This window comes from Zalophus californianus, chromosome 12, assembly GCF_009762305.2.
Source record: "Zalophus californianus isolate mZalCal1 chromosome 12, mZalCal1.pri.v2, whole genome shotgun sequence".
Lineage (NCBI taxonomy): Eukaryota > Metazoa > Chordata > Mammalia > Carnivora > Otariidae > Zalophus > Zalophus californianus.
This window is the reverse complement of record NC_045606.1, coordinates 94,392,629-94,405,739: the sequence shown is the minus strand read 5'-3', so window position 1 is coordinate 94,405,739 and position 13,111 is coordinate 94,392,629. Positions and strand designations below refer to the sequence as shown.

Here is a 13,111-nt window from a genome sequence, read left to right as displayed (position 1 = left end):
GTATGCTATATGTATTAGATATTGTACTTTTCTAGTAAACTAGAGAAAATTGTTAAGAAGATCGTATGGAAGAGAAAATATGTTTACAGTACTGTACTGTCTTTATCAAAAACTATCCACATAGAAGTGGCCCCGTGCAGTGGGCCTGGGCAAGTGAGAGGGTGGAAACCCAGAGTGGGGGCCCGTTCCTGGGCCCCCCTCTTTTCCCCACCCCAGACCCAAGGACAAAGCCCTTGGTAGCCAGCCCCCCCTCCCCGCACCTGCTCTGTGCGGCTCTGACCGGGCCAGCCCCTCCCCGCCCCCACCGCCTCCAGGATTAGCTTTATGGTTTGAGTGTTGCCTCAGCAGGCAGGTGCTCCTTTCTCTGCCAGCCCCCTGCTTATCAGTGCATCTACAACCCCCACCTCAACCTTATCGCTCCGTCCATCTCCTTAGACTGGAAGTCCCAAGGCTTCAGAGGCCATTACCATCCCACACCACCCCAGTCCCCAGCAAAGCAGAAAACTGCCCTACAAGGTGACCGCCTCCCCCTTCCCGGCTGGCATCTCCCCACTCCCTGGGTGAGAGCGTGCTTCCTCCTGTCTCTGGCATCTCTTCCTTTCCTTATTTGTCTCCTTTCAATTCTCCTCTAAAAGTCATTTTGTCCATCCTTCGATCTGACACTAAAAGAAGGGGGGGTCCCCTGCTCCTGAAGACCCCCAAGGGGAAGGGTCCCAGCCTGTGTCCCCCCAAGTCTCTCACATCTGTGCAGGCAGAAGTTTCCCAAGAAACAACAGGTTGTGGCAGATGATTTGGAGCTAAATTTCCAACTTTAATGCCAGTTCTAGTTTTGCTACTAGCCATGGGATATCACCCTCCCCCTCTGTGCTCTGTCTCCTCATTAGAATATAAAGAGAGCCCCCAACCTATTCCCATGTACCTCCCTGGCCTCCTGAATGACTCCAATTCAATAAATGCATTTACAATCCGAAGAAAAATGGACCCCATCCTATCGGAAAACAACACGAGGTCTTCTGTCCTCAATCTTCCTGCCTACTCATTCCTGGAGAAAGTCCCAAGATTTCTCCATCCACCACCTTGGCTCAGCTCCTATGGGTCCACCTCTGGGGCCTCCCCTGACTGGGGATCCATGAGGCTGGGAGGGAAGACAGAGGACGGTGGCCCAGAAGCCTCCAGGAGGCTGGCTGTAGGGGTGAGGACAGAGACAACCACAACACGGAGAAGCAGCCCCTTGGGGCTTAGAGCCTATCTGTGGAAGGAGAACCAACAGTCCCTGAGCGCTTATGATCATGCTTTAAGGGACACTTCCATGAGACAGTACAATTATTGACCTGATTCTACAGACTGGAAGACTGAAGTGCAGAAAGCTCACCTAACTGATCTATAAGGGCCAAGAGCCAGAATTCAAACCAGGACCTGCCTGATTGCTGAGCTGGAGGGCTTCACTTTCTTACCGTCCTGTATCCCAGTAAGTGCTCACCTTGCTTGTGGGGCCCACCTTCTGGGCTCCATCCTTGCTCCCCCTCTATTTTCCATTGTCTCACCCTCCTTCACCTTCCCCTGTCTCACTTCGGACCCCAGCCCACTGCCAGGAACGAAGATCCCTTCCCTCTCCCCTCCCAGCTCTAGGGCAGGTTCTGTGCCCCAGGGGCTCTCTAGAAAGAGCTCCTCCTCCTCCAGGTAAAGCTGCTTTCTCTTGGCAGGGCCCCCAGTCCCCTCGGTGCATGCAGGCATGCATGCGCGCGCGCGCACAGACACACACACACACACACACACACCCCACCCACAAACCGCACGCTGCATACACAAGTCACACAGGAGATAGACTCTCAGTCCCAACCCCAAACAGACTCCGCCTCCTCCTCAGTTGAGGAGTCCCAGACTGGCTCCTTTTACCACATTCCCTAACCTGCCAGTGCCTGAAAGGAGAAGATATGGGGGCTCCTCCACCTAAGGCGGAGGGACCCTGGGTCCAACTCCAGAAACTACTGGCCTCCTGGCTGGTCAGAGAGCAGGACTGGGATCAGCACGTGGACGAGGCCCACATGCTGCAACAGAAGAGGTAGGCTGCCCCAAGTCATGCTGCATCCCACCCCTCACTGACCTCTGAGCCCTCCGATCCACGCGGGTGTATCTCCCCCTTGGAGCAACCCGACATTCAATGCCAGGCACTGGACTGTACCCAGCCCACTCGTTACAAACCCCAGCTGCCTCTTTTCATGGGCAGGGCAGGAGGAGACTCAATGCAGATTCAAAGCCAGGGACAAAAATCACACCACAGCTCTAACCTGCCTGCCTGGTGGCGGAGGGGTACGGGGACAGAAAGGGACCGGACAGAGGAAGGCTGACTGCGGAGAGAGGCGGGTGCAGGCTGAGGGGGGAACAAGTTCCTGGGGGAAGGCATGAGATCCTGCAGGGTTTTGAAGACTTGTTGCCTTGAGAAAGAGTGAGGAATTCCCACGAGTATGAATGAAAGTTGACTGTGTGCAAAAGGGGAGGAGAGTTCTGCTTTGTATTACATCTGGAGCTGACCAGCTGATAAGGGAAACTCAGCTTATCTACCTTTTATTGAGAGTCTACTGTATCCAGTCCTTATCCCGAGGACACAGAGATTGAATGAGGCCTGTGCCTGCCCCTGGGACGCCTTCAGGTCAGGTGGGGCTGGTACACCTGGGGACAGATCATTTTATGGAGAAGAGGCCAGGGCAGGGACACATCCTGCAGGTGGGCCTCTGCCTCCGAGCATTTGGGGAACTGGTCGCCCATCAGAGAGCTGCCTAGGGATTGGGTGAGCAGACATTAACAGGTCTGGGGTCCAGCCAGGGCTGGCTTCATGCGCAGTGGCCTCTACAGTGGCACAAGATCCCTTGGTTTAATGAGCTGCTGTTGTCAATTTGAAATGCTTCATTTTTGAACAAGGAGTCCTACATTTTCATTTTGCACTGGGCCTCGCAAACTGTGCAGCTGACGCTGGGTACACTCTAAGCCCTCATTTGGGAAAGGCTCCCTGCTTGCTCACCAACCCCCACCCCAGGCCCTGTGAGGGAACCTTTGGCCTCCCCACCTCCCTCCAAACTTCTGGGTGAGACTAGGGCCGTCTTGGAGAGAGAGAGCTGGGTTCTGGACCTCCCCTCTGCAGATGGCGGTGGGCTAGAGGCCTGGCTGCTAGGGCTGTGTGCAGTTCCCTCGGAAGCGGAGGAAACTCTGGAACCCTAGCCCTGGTTGCCCTGAGCTGGGCGGACTCCCGCTAGGTGAGTTGGGGAGGGGGCTGGCCCTTACTCTGCTGGTCCCTCCTGAGAGTACTTTTCTAACAGACAGACTCGAGCTCCACCTTTGAGATAAAAAGCTGCTTCTTTAAATAAAAAAGTTCTTCCCCCAGCTCACAGGACAATGGAAAGAGAGGATCTGGGGGCTTGCAGACATCATGGGAAGCACTGGTCAGTCTGTTTGTCTGCCTTTCATCTCTCCCTCATGACCCTCACCTGCCTTGTGTTCACCTTGGGAGCCCCCACGTGCTTGCCCAACAGGATGGGCTTCAGCTTTATCTCTTGTTTGGTTCAGCGAGGAGGGGAGAAACAAAGATTAATTGACAAGAGGTGCCTCAGGTTGGATGTCTCCACAGGGTTTCTCCTGCTCCCAGTTGCAGAGAAGCCCGAGGCTATGCTCCTCCTCAGGCAGGAACAGGGTAAAACACAGAAGGACTAGATCATCTGTACCCCATGCCAGAACTCTCCCTCCCCCCACCCTCCGACAACAGGGATATGTATCTGAACAGCCCGGAGGGGTATTTGGAATTTTGGCAGCTTGTAAATCTCCCAAGTCCCAACAACTGGCCCATTTTTGCCTCTCTGCCCCTCTGGTGTCTCAAAGTTCCCCTCGCCCAAGGAGAGCTGGTTCAGCAGGCCTGGGGGCAGGGGTGAAAACATTTACTCAGCTAAGATGGATTCAGCCGGGCCAGGCCTGATGGCCTCCTGTCAGGGTCACCAGGGCCGCTGGCTCAGCAGCCTAGGCCTTCTGCCCCCCACAGAGTCTCCCACCCACCTGAGCCTTGAGCACCCTCCCCCTCCCCCGCCCCCAACTGGGAAGAGCTGGTGATGATGCAGCCACAGGGGGAGCCCTGAGCCCGGCTCTCATCCCAATCTGACCCTCAGCTAGATTCCAACAAACAACTCTTTCCGGCGTGTCACCGTGCACCGTGTGCGACTAGTGTGTCTGTTCCACGTAGAGAACATCTCTGATCCTCTCTCTGCCGTTGGCCTCTCTGTGATTCTGCCTCCACCTGACTCATGTTCATCTTCTCCCAGGATCCATGAGTCTCCGCTGCTCCAGGCAGCCAAGGAAAATGACCTGTGTGTCCTGAAGAAGCTTCTGCTGGACCGAAACTGTGACTTCCGGCAGAGAGGTGGGACACGGCTGGAGTGTGATGGGAGGAGGGCCAGAAGGGTTTCTGCAGGGGTGGTGGACAGTACCTGCAGCTGGAGCCCCTTCCCCGAGAGGCTCGGGGAAGTGCTTGACACCCCTGTCTTACTCCGCTCCAGGAGCCTTGGGGGAGACGGCGCTGCATATCGCTGCACTCTACGACAGTCTTGAAGCTGCCATGGTGCTGATAGAGGCGGCCCCGGAGCTGGTCAAGGAGCCGGCCTTGTGTGAGCCATTTGTAGGTGAGGAGTCTGCGCAGTAGTTCAAGGCGGAGACAGGTATGGGAGGGGCTGATGTCACCTCTTAACCTGGGCCTCTGAAGGGGGTGCTGGGAAGGGGTGACAGAGGGTTCAGGAAAGTTGCCCTTGAGTTGGAAGGAATGTAGAGGTCCTGGTCTTGGCCTTTAGGCATCCGGGACTTTCTTTAGCCCTTCCTTACTTCCTTTCAACTCCTCTCATGTTCCCTGAAGGACAAAACTCTTGTTTTTCTCACAGCAACATTAGAATGATCACATATACCCCTTACCCACAATAGTCAAGAGTTGGGGACAGTGAGGTGGACAGCCTATGGGACTAATCACCCTCAGTCCCAGGCCACCATGCTGGGCCAAGGGCAGAAATCTATGCCAGGACCTGTCAGGGACCTCCTGTCTGCCAGTGGGATGCTGTGTCCCTGGGAGAACTGGGGCCACACCCCGTGACTGAGAGCTGTCTCTGGGCCAGGTCAGACTGCACTGCACATAGCCATCGTGAACCAGAACGTGAACTTGGTGCGAGCCCTGCTTGCGCACGGCGCCTGCGTCTCTGCAAGAGCTACAGGCACAGCTTTCCGCCGCAGCCCCCGCAACCTCATCTACTTTGGTGGGAGCAGGGCCAGGGCTGGGAGGAAGGGGCCGCGGGGAGGCGGGCAGGAGCAAAGGGAGGGGGGCTGAGGCGGGCTTCAGGCCCTGGGAAAGCTGGAAGGGGTCAGGCCTTACAGGGCTTAAGGCCAGAGCCAGTTCTCCCCACCGGCACTCGCTCCATCCCTGCCTCTGGTTCTGCTGACAAGGGTCACCAAGCCCAGAGCTGAGACGTGGGGGGCAAGGAGGCGGTCGCTCAGGGACATCTGCCCGTCCCATCGGGCACTCACGCCACGGAGCCCTGTGTGTCCACAGGGGAGCACCCTTTGTCTTTTGCTGCCTGCGTGGGCAGTGAGGAGATCGTGAGGCTGCTCATTGAGCACGGAGCTGACATCCGGGCCCAGGACTCCCTGGGTAAGAGCTGGGGTCGGGAGGGGAGCCGGGATGCTGGGGGCGGTGAGGGCAGGGCCCCGGGTGGGCCGGGCAACAGCGGGGCCTTCGGTGCAATGGCCGCGCGACACCGGCGTCCCGCCCGCAGGAAACACCGTGCTGCACATCCTCATCCTCCAGCCCAACAAGACCTTTGCCTGCCAGATGTACAACCTGCTGCTCTCGTACGATGGGCGCAGGGACCACCTGCAGTCCCTGGACCTCGTGCCCAATCACCAGGGTCTCACCCCGTTCAAGCTGGCCGGAGTGGAGGGCAACACTGTGGTGAGGGATGCTGCCCTGGCCCTAGGGCGTCCTCCTAAAGACCCTTCCTTCTCCCCGAGCTCCCCACGGGGCGGCGTCCCTTACCGCGCACTCCCCCGCTAACCGCGCAGCCTCCCTGACCGGGAGCTTGGAGAGTGGCGCTCTAGGAGCTCTGCTCTGGTGACCCGAAGTGCTGTTCCCTTGGCCTGTCCTCTTCTCTCCGGTCCTTAGAGGGTCTGTGGGAGAGAAGGAGAAGCAGAAACTAAAGGGGTTTCACGCAGCAGAGAGGCGTGGGCATCGCCGACTGCCCGTTAGTGCCGAGGAGCGGGCAGCAGCCCCCTCGGGTGGCGTGGTTCCCGCGACCGCTTCTCCCACTGACGCTCGGACTCCCCGCTGTGTCCTCCCAGATGTTCCAGCACCTGATGCAGAAGCGGAAGCACATCCAGTGGACGTACGGGCCGCTGACGTCCACTCTCTACGACCTCACGGAGATCGACTCCTGGGGGGAGGATGTGTCCTTTCTCGAGCTCGTGGTTTCCTCCAAGAAGCGAGAGGTACAGATGCCACAGCGGACCAGGGGCTGTCAAGTAGCTGAGCAAAGCCTGTCCGTTTCCTTAGATCCTGGGTCCAGACACTTCCCTGCCTTTTAATAGTTGGGGATGAGAACAGAACCATGTGGCCTTTGGGAGAAAAGTCCAGTCTGACTGCATTTTCCCTCTGCCCATCTCCAGCCCCTCTGCTTACCTTTGTCATACTAATGTTTTAGCTGAAGACCTCTCCAAATGGAAGTCGCTTCCTATCATTCATTCATTCACTCCACATTGAGCACCTTTTGAGTCCCACCTGCTCTATGAAGAACTGAGACTACAGAAATAAATCACAGTTCCTGTCAGTCTGCTTCCTCAAATTCTGGCCACTGTCCTTAGTAATTGCAATGGGTACAGCATATGCCATCAGAGGGGTCTGGATTATGCACAGTGGCAGCAAAATGGAGGTCAAGCAACTTGTACTGGATGGGCCAGAGAAGATGTCACAGAGGAAGGGCTTGAGCTGAGTTTGAAATCACCAGAAAGGAGAAGAAAAAGAGAGCTTTCCAGAGAGGGCGGAACAACTGACGCCATTCAGATAGTACTGAACTGAGTTACAGGCAGGAAAGGGAAATTTGTTGAAGACTCTAGTAGAGAGGAGATAATGCTTCGAGCCCTCAGGAACCTCCAAAATGTGACAAGATATAATTTCCGTTGTTTATCTGCGACACAACAATCCTAGGAACCCTTCTAGGACTGTCAAGCTCAGACAATTTTTAGTAGTGACAGACAGAAGAAAACTTGAAAGGTCAGTTTGTGTGATTTTGCTCAGAATATTCCTGGAAACAAATAAACTTCAAGCAGGATTTCTTAGAAATTAGAACCCCAGTCCCTCTGGGGCGCCTGGGTGGCTCAGTTGTTAAACATCTGCCTTTGGGCTCAGGTCATGATCCCAGGGCTCTGGGATCGAGCCCCGCCCCAGGCTCCCTGCTCAGCGGGGAGTCTGTTTCTCCCTCTCCCTCTGCCTGCCACTCCCCCTACTTATGCTCTCTCTCTCTCTCTCCTCTGTCAAATCAACCAATCAATCAATCAATCAACCTGAAAAAAAGAACCTCAATCCCTCTGCACGAATTGTGCCAGCACAAATCCTGGGTCCCCAGTTTCAGTGAGCTCTCAGTGTTCTCCAACAGGTTTTATTCTTGCCTTGATCAACTACTTTTTTCTTCCCTCAAAATTTCAAGCCCCGCTTACATCCCTCCCAGCTCTCCTGCTTAGCTTCATCAGAAGTCCAGACTCCCACATTATGGCTAAAACAGAGGCTCTCTGGATGGAGCTGCTTCCACTTCCTGCCCTGACCTGCCGAACATCTGCCCACCGCCGCTCCTTCCCTCTGGGTTCATTGGAAAAGATATTCTTTTTGCTAATGGTTAATTCCTGCAGCTATGCTTTGAATTCGACTTTTCTTACTTTCTCAGGTGCCTCATCCCCTCCATCCCCCTCCCTTGTTTGTGCTTAACCCCTCACCATGTACTTACATCAGAGCCCCAGCCCACCCTGGGGGCTTAGATTATGGCCGCATCCAACCCCCTGTGCCTGTATTCCTCCTCTCTGGTCCACGACACTTCCAGAGCAAATGTGACTGCTTCCTTGCTTGAACCCCCCAATGCTCCCCACTGCATTCGGAAAGATCATTCAAACTCCTGACTGTGGCATTCGGAATGTGCCCTGGTCTGCCTCTCATCTACATTACCCCTTATAACTCCTGCCCGCCACTCCACACTGGTCCTCTCATGTCCCCAGACACACCTAGCTTGCGTTTGCAGATGACCTCTCCCACCTCCCTGCCTTGGCAACTGCTGCTACTTCATGGGAAGATCTTCTCTAGCTCCCCCTCTTCGCTCCACTAACTACCGCTCATCCCTCAAAACTTCACTGGTGCTCTAGTGCCTTGTTTTACTTCTATGATAGTTCTCTTGCAGCACTCACACGAGGCTCAGCGTAGAGTGGAAATTTACTAGTTGTCTGAAAATGAAATGGCCAAGCTAACTGAATGAAAGACGATGGCGCTGTTAGTGCCCTGCCCTCTGGGACCTGGTGGGAAATCCTGCACACCTCACTACGCTGGTCACCCTCATCTATGCTCTCCTTCCATGCCAGGCTCGCCAGATCCTGGAGCAGACCCCAGTGAAGCAGCTGGTGAGCTTCAAGTGGAAGAAATACGGGCAGCGGTACTTCTACATTCTGGGCGCCTTGTACACGCTCTATATGATCTGCTTCACCACCTGCTGCATCTACCGCCCCCTCAAGTTCCGCATGGGCAACCGCACAGACCCCCGGGATAACACCGTCCTCCAACAGAAATTACTGCAGGTGACGCTTCTTGGAAGGGGATGGAAGGGAGTGGTAGCAGGGGGCGCGGGTGCTGGAGAGCAGAGGGGAAGCCGGGAAAGGCACTATGCACTGAGCTCCAGCAGCTACAGGCTCCTGATCACCTAGACACAAATTAGGCATGAGATAGGAGACCAAAAAAGGCGACCTAATGAGCAAAAGTGCGCTTGTCCAAGGAGTTGCTGTGGTTTTTCTCACTAACCCTGAAAGAACGCTTGGTATTATGAACACCATACATTTGTCAACTTCCTTGTAATTTGCAAAGCCTATTGTTCTAAAGGGAGGAAAATTGTGCTCCAAGTCCATTTCTGAGTCCATTTCTGGTCTGTGAGGGCAACATAGACATCCTTCCTGGCCTGTATTCTCCTCTGTCAATAGGAGGGCATGGCAATAATGTGTCTGCCGTCTGACCCCCTGTCGGATCTGCTGAAGAAGGATGCCTGGATTAAGTAGCTGGTGGAAGTAAATAATTTTTGAGGTTCCTTTGACATCTGTGGGCTTGTTATTCTGTACTGTCCTTCAGAGACCCAGGGTGGTGAGGATGGCTCAGTAGAGGTATAGAGGAGCTCTGAGAGTCTGCTGTTGAAGGGAGCAAACTCTCCTTTGTGGGTGACAAATGAGTAGACTCTAGTGAGGGCTCCCAAGCATATGTGGTCAACAAGTATGGCTGCACTGGGTTGGTTACTATTCATGGATAACTAAACTTGTTGTCCCAGTGACCTGAGATAGCCAAAATTGAGTGCACGTGCGTGGGCAGAAAGCAAAAGACAGAGGAAGAAGAATTTTTCCAGGCAAGTAGGAGCTAGGTGACTGGAGATTTATGTTCCACCCAGGCTGGGCCAGCCACAGGTATGATGCAGCCTAGGCTGGGAAGAGGGATCGTTTGAGTCAGAAAGAGGACATAAGCTTACATACATGTAAAGGCAAATAAAAAATATGGAGGCTCCGTTTGCGTGTGTATATCGGGTGATTCATCCGTAACTTACGTCTCAGCATTAGACTGTAAATCTAATAATGGAGGTTGAAGTCCTCTTTTTACCGAGCTCTGCGGTGAAATATCACGTTGAATCGCAAATTCAAAGAAGCAGCTTGCCCAGTCAAGGAGCAAAAACCCTGGGTGAAGTTAGTGGAAGGCACAGAGGAGCAACAAAGTAGAGCCTCACTGAACCCTAGAGTAGGTCAAGACACTCCAGCTCTCTTGCTTCTGTAACTGCCTCTCAGTATATATTTAGTGTGCTCGTGGATCCAGAGCTAGTCTCTGACGGAGTCGGATTTGCTGTCTGGGTAGGATGATCCTGAGTGTGGGGGGGCTGCCTTGGGTGGGCACCAGTCTGCTGGGGGCAGGTTGTGTCCCATGCGTCTCAAGCTGGGCATGAAGGTTGGCCCCAGCATGGAACCCACAGAGGCGGAAATAAGGACATTGAGGAGACGGCCCAGTGGGGTGGGCAAGGGACTAGAAATGGGGAAAACTCATACACATGAATGAGTTGAGGGCAGCTGGCCTTTTCCAACCTTCCAGGCCCTATTTCTAGATGTGTTGTTTTCCCAGTCCTCCTTTGTCTCAAGCTTACCTGGGGATTTTCTGGATTTAGAATGTAGGTAGCATTCTGGCCTAAGAGTTGGCTGATGCTGAACAATTGATTCCTCGGAGTCTCCTCTCTCTCTCTGTGCCCCTTTCTCTTTGGCACAGGACTAACCTATTCCTTTGATCCAGATAGTCTCTATTTAGAAGATCCCTTCCCCCTTGCCGCAGGACTAGGTGGAGCATAATTATAGTTGAGAGCACCTCTCCTTCCTTCTTTTTTTTCCTCTCTTCTCTCCTCCCCCCACCCTTACCATCTTTACCCTTTTGTCTTCCACCTAGATAATAGATACTTTAGGCCAAATAGGAGACTCTTAACTTTCAAGTGTTCTTCTCCTGGTGGGAGAGAGGGGCTCAGAGATTAAGAATGCTTTTGGAAGGGGTTCAGGTAGCAAGGACCACCAGTGGAAGCTCCCTACTGTTCGGCGTTCCCCCTTGAGACTTGTCCTGAGTTTCTGGAATATCTGTGTCCTCTTAACTCAGTTGTAAGCCCATCTGGATAATATCAGGGGCTCCTGAACTTATCACCATGATCTCAAAGATCCTGCTTTCACGATGTACCAGGCTTGTTAAATAATAGGAAATTCTCCCCTTTTTTTTCCCCTACTTTTTATTACTTGGGAGTCTTAGAAGAATGAAAATGCACCAATAGTGTCTTGACTTGATTAATATAATTGCTGACATGTTGGTTAGCCCATGGAGCTTTATCTTAGACAAATGAATGCTTTACTATCCAATTATACTAATAAATCTGGATGCACAGGGCTCTCAGCCACTGAAGGACTTCCTCTGTGAATCTCATGGGATCCAGAGAAATTACAAGGTTCCATGAGAGCAGCCCAGCATCGCCTTCTCAGGACAGTTGAAACGAGAGGAAAAACTCATCTGTTTATATGCAGCGGCGCAAACGACAGAAATGCAGACAGAGATGAGGATGGAGTGAGCGTGTCCCTGTCCAGTTTTAGAGATATCTTAGGGGGTTCCTGCACTCTAAGATGCCTCATTGTTCAGCCATAAAAGTTGTGCTTTTCCAGAGTTTCCTAAGAACTCTATTAATTGAGTTGATTTCCTACCTCCATTCACTGTCTACTTGGTTTAGGCAGGACGACATGCACTGTAATGCTAGTTCTCTTGGGTTTCCAGGTGAGCGGAAAGATCCAAGTGTGGGAGTCGGGTGGCTTGGGTTTTAGTTCTAACTCTGAAACCAAATAGTTGTTTGACCTTGCACAGATTCTACCTCTTACTGGATTGGTGGCTTTTAACCAAGATGGGAAGCTGGTAACCATACTAGTTTCTAATAAATCAGAATGTCTGAAGCTGAGGCCCCCTGTGAAGGGTCTTTTTAAGAACTCTTTGAGTGAGCCTAATATTCAGCCATGGCTGAGAACTACTGGCTTCTGTTTCTGATACCTATTCATCTACAACTTTCCAGTCTTAAGTCAATCCCTCTGATCCTTTAGATTCCTGATGTGCTGTTCGGCAAGAGGGCAATGCTCTCTTGCTGAAATTCCTCTTTGTCTCCTGAAGATTTCCTCGATCTCTCTCCTGCCCTTTTCCCAAAAACATTTCACTGATTTGTTCATTAAGCAAATAATCATAGAGAGCCTATAGAGCCTGGACATTGTTGTAGGCATTAGGAATTCAACACGGTCTGAGCAAAACACACATGATCTCTGCCCTTTTGGAGTCTACAGACTGGTTTACCTTAGGTAAATGAATAGATGTTTCATCACAACCTGTGATCGTTACCAATCACATTGTGGTTTTGTATGACAAGAAAGAGGACGGGATGCTACGGGATGCTACGAGAGCTTGGAACAGGGGCCCCGGCATGCGGGAAAGTCAGAGGTGGCTCCCCGAGGAATACACCAGTTAAAGGTGGGGAGTTAGTCCTAGGCAGTGAGCATGCACCCCCCAAAAAAGCCCTGCGGCAGGAAGAACTCGGCCAACATCTGAGAACCGAAAAAAGAGCTAGAGCACCGGCGCTGGGCTGGGCGCGAGCTGCCAAACGAGGTTGTCCAGGCAGACCCTGCTCAAATCATGAAGGGCCTCGCAGGCCATCTTGAAGATTTTACTTTCTATGCCAAAGGTAATGGGAAGCTCAGAAGGATTTTAAATAGGGGAGGGACTTAACAAGACATTTGATTTAGAAAAATGTCTCTGTTTGTGAGGTGGAGATTTGAGGACACGAGAGTGGATGTGGGGAGACCAGTTAAGAGGCTATTATGGTTCAGCAGCAAGAAATAATGGTGGGTTGGCCTAGAGATGGGCTGGGGGCGGGGGGTTGGCATCACTACAGCACAATGGATTAGATGCAGCGGGGAAGGGAGCAGACTGTGGCAGGAACGACTCATAGGTTTCCATTCATTTAAAAGAATGAAATCTTGCCATTTGCAAGGCCATGGATGGAGCTAGAGAGTATAATGTTAAGTGAAAGAAGTCAGTCAGAGAAAGACAAATACCATAGGATTTCACTCACATGTGGAATTTAAGAAACAAAACAGACAAAGGAAAGAAAAGAGACAAACAAAAAAACCCCCACTCTTAACGATGGAAAACAAACAGATAGTTATCAGAGGGGGTTGGGTAAAACAGGTGAAAGGGATAAAGACTACACTTACTTATCTCGATGAGCACCAGGTGACGTATGGGATTGTTGAATCG

At 52.5% G+C, this 13,111-nt stretch overlaps 1 protein-coding gene across 1 annotated transcript in view; it reads left to right on the top strand.

Annotated features, from left to right (window-relative positions):
* Window positions 1–1,931: 1,931 nt before the first annotated feature.
* TRPV5 (transient receptor potential cation channel subfamily V member 5) overlaps window positions 1,932–13,111 on the top strand; it is a 28,011-nt gene continuing 16,831 nt past the window's right edge. The window contains exons 1-8 of the mRNA XM_027573578.1: window positions 1,932–2,062; window positions 4,305–4,402; window positions 4,539–4,661; window positions 5,142–5,279; window positions 5,573–5,671; window positions 5,796–5,971; window positions 6,358–6,504; window positions 8,635–8,847. Of these exons, the coding sequence (XP_027429379.1) occupies window positions 1,935–2,062; window positions 4,305–4,402; window positions 4,539–4,661; window positions 5,142–5,279; window positions 5,573–5,671; window positions 5,796–5,971; window positions 6,358–6,504; window positions 8,635–8,847 (1,122 nt within the window). The 5' untranslated portion in view covers window positions 1,932–1,934. The remainder of the gene's footprint in view (window positions 2,063–4,304; window positions 4,403–4,538; window positions 4,662–5,141; window positions 5,280–5,572; window positions 5,672–5,795; window positions 5,972–6,357; window positions 6,505–8,634; window positions 8,848–13,111) is intronic.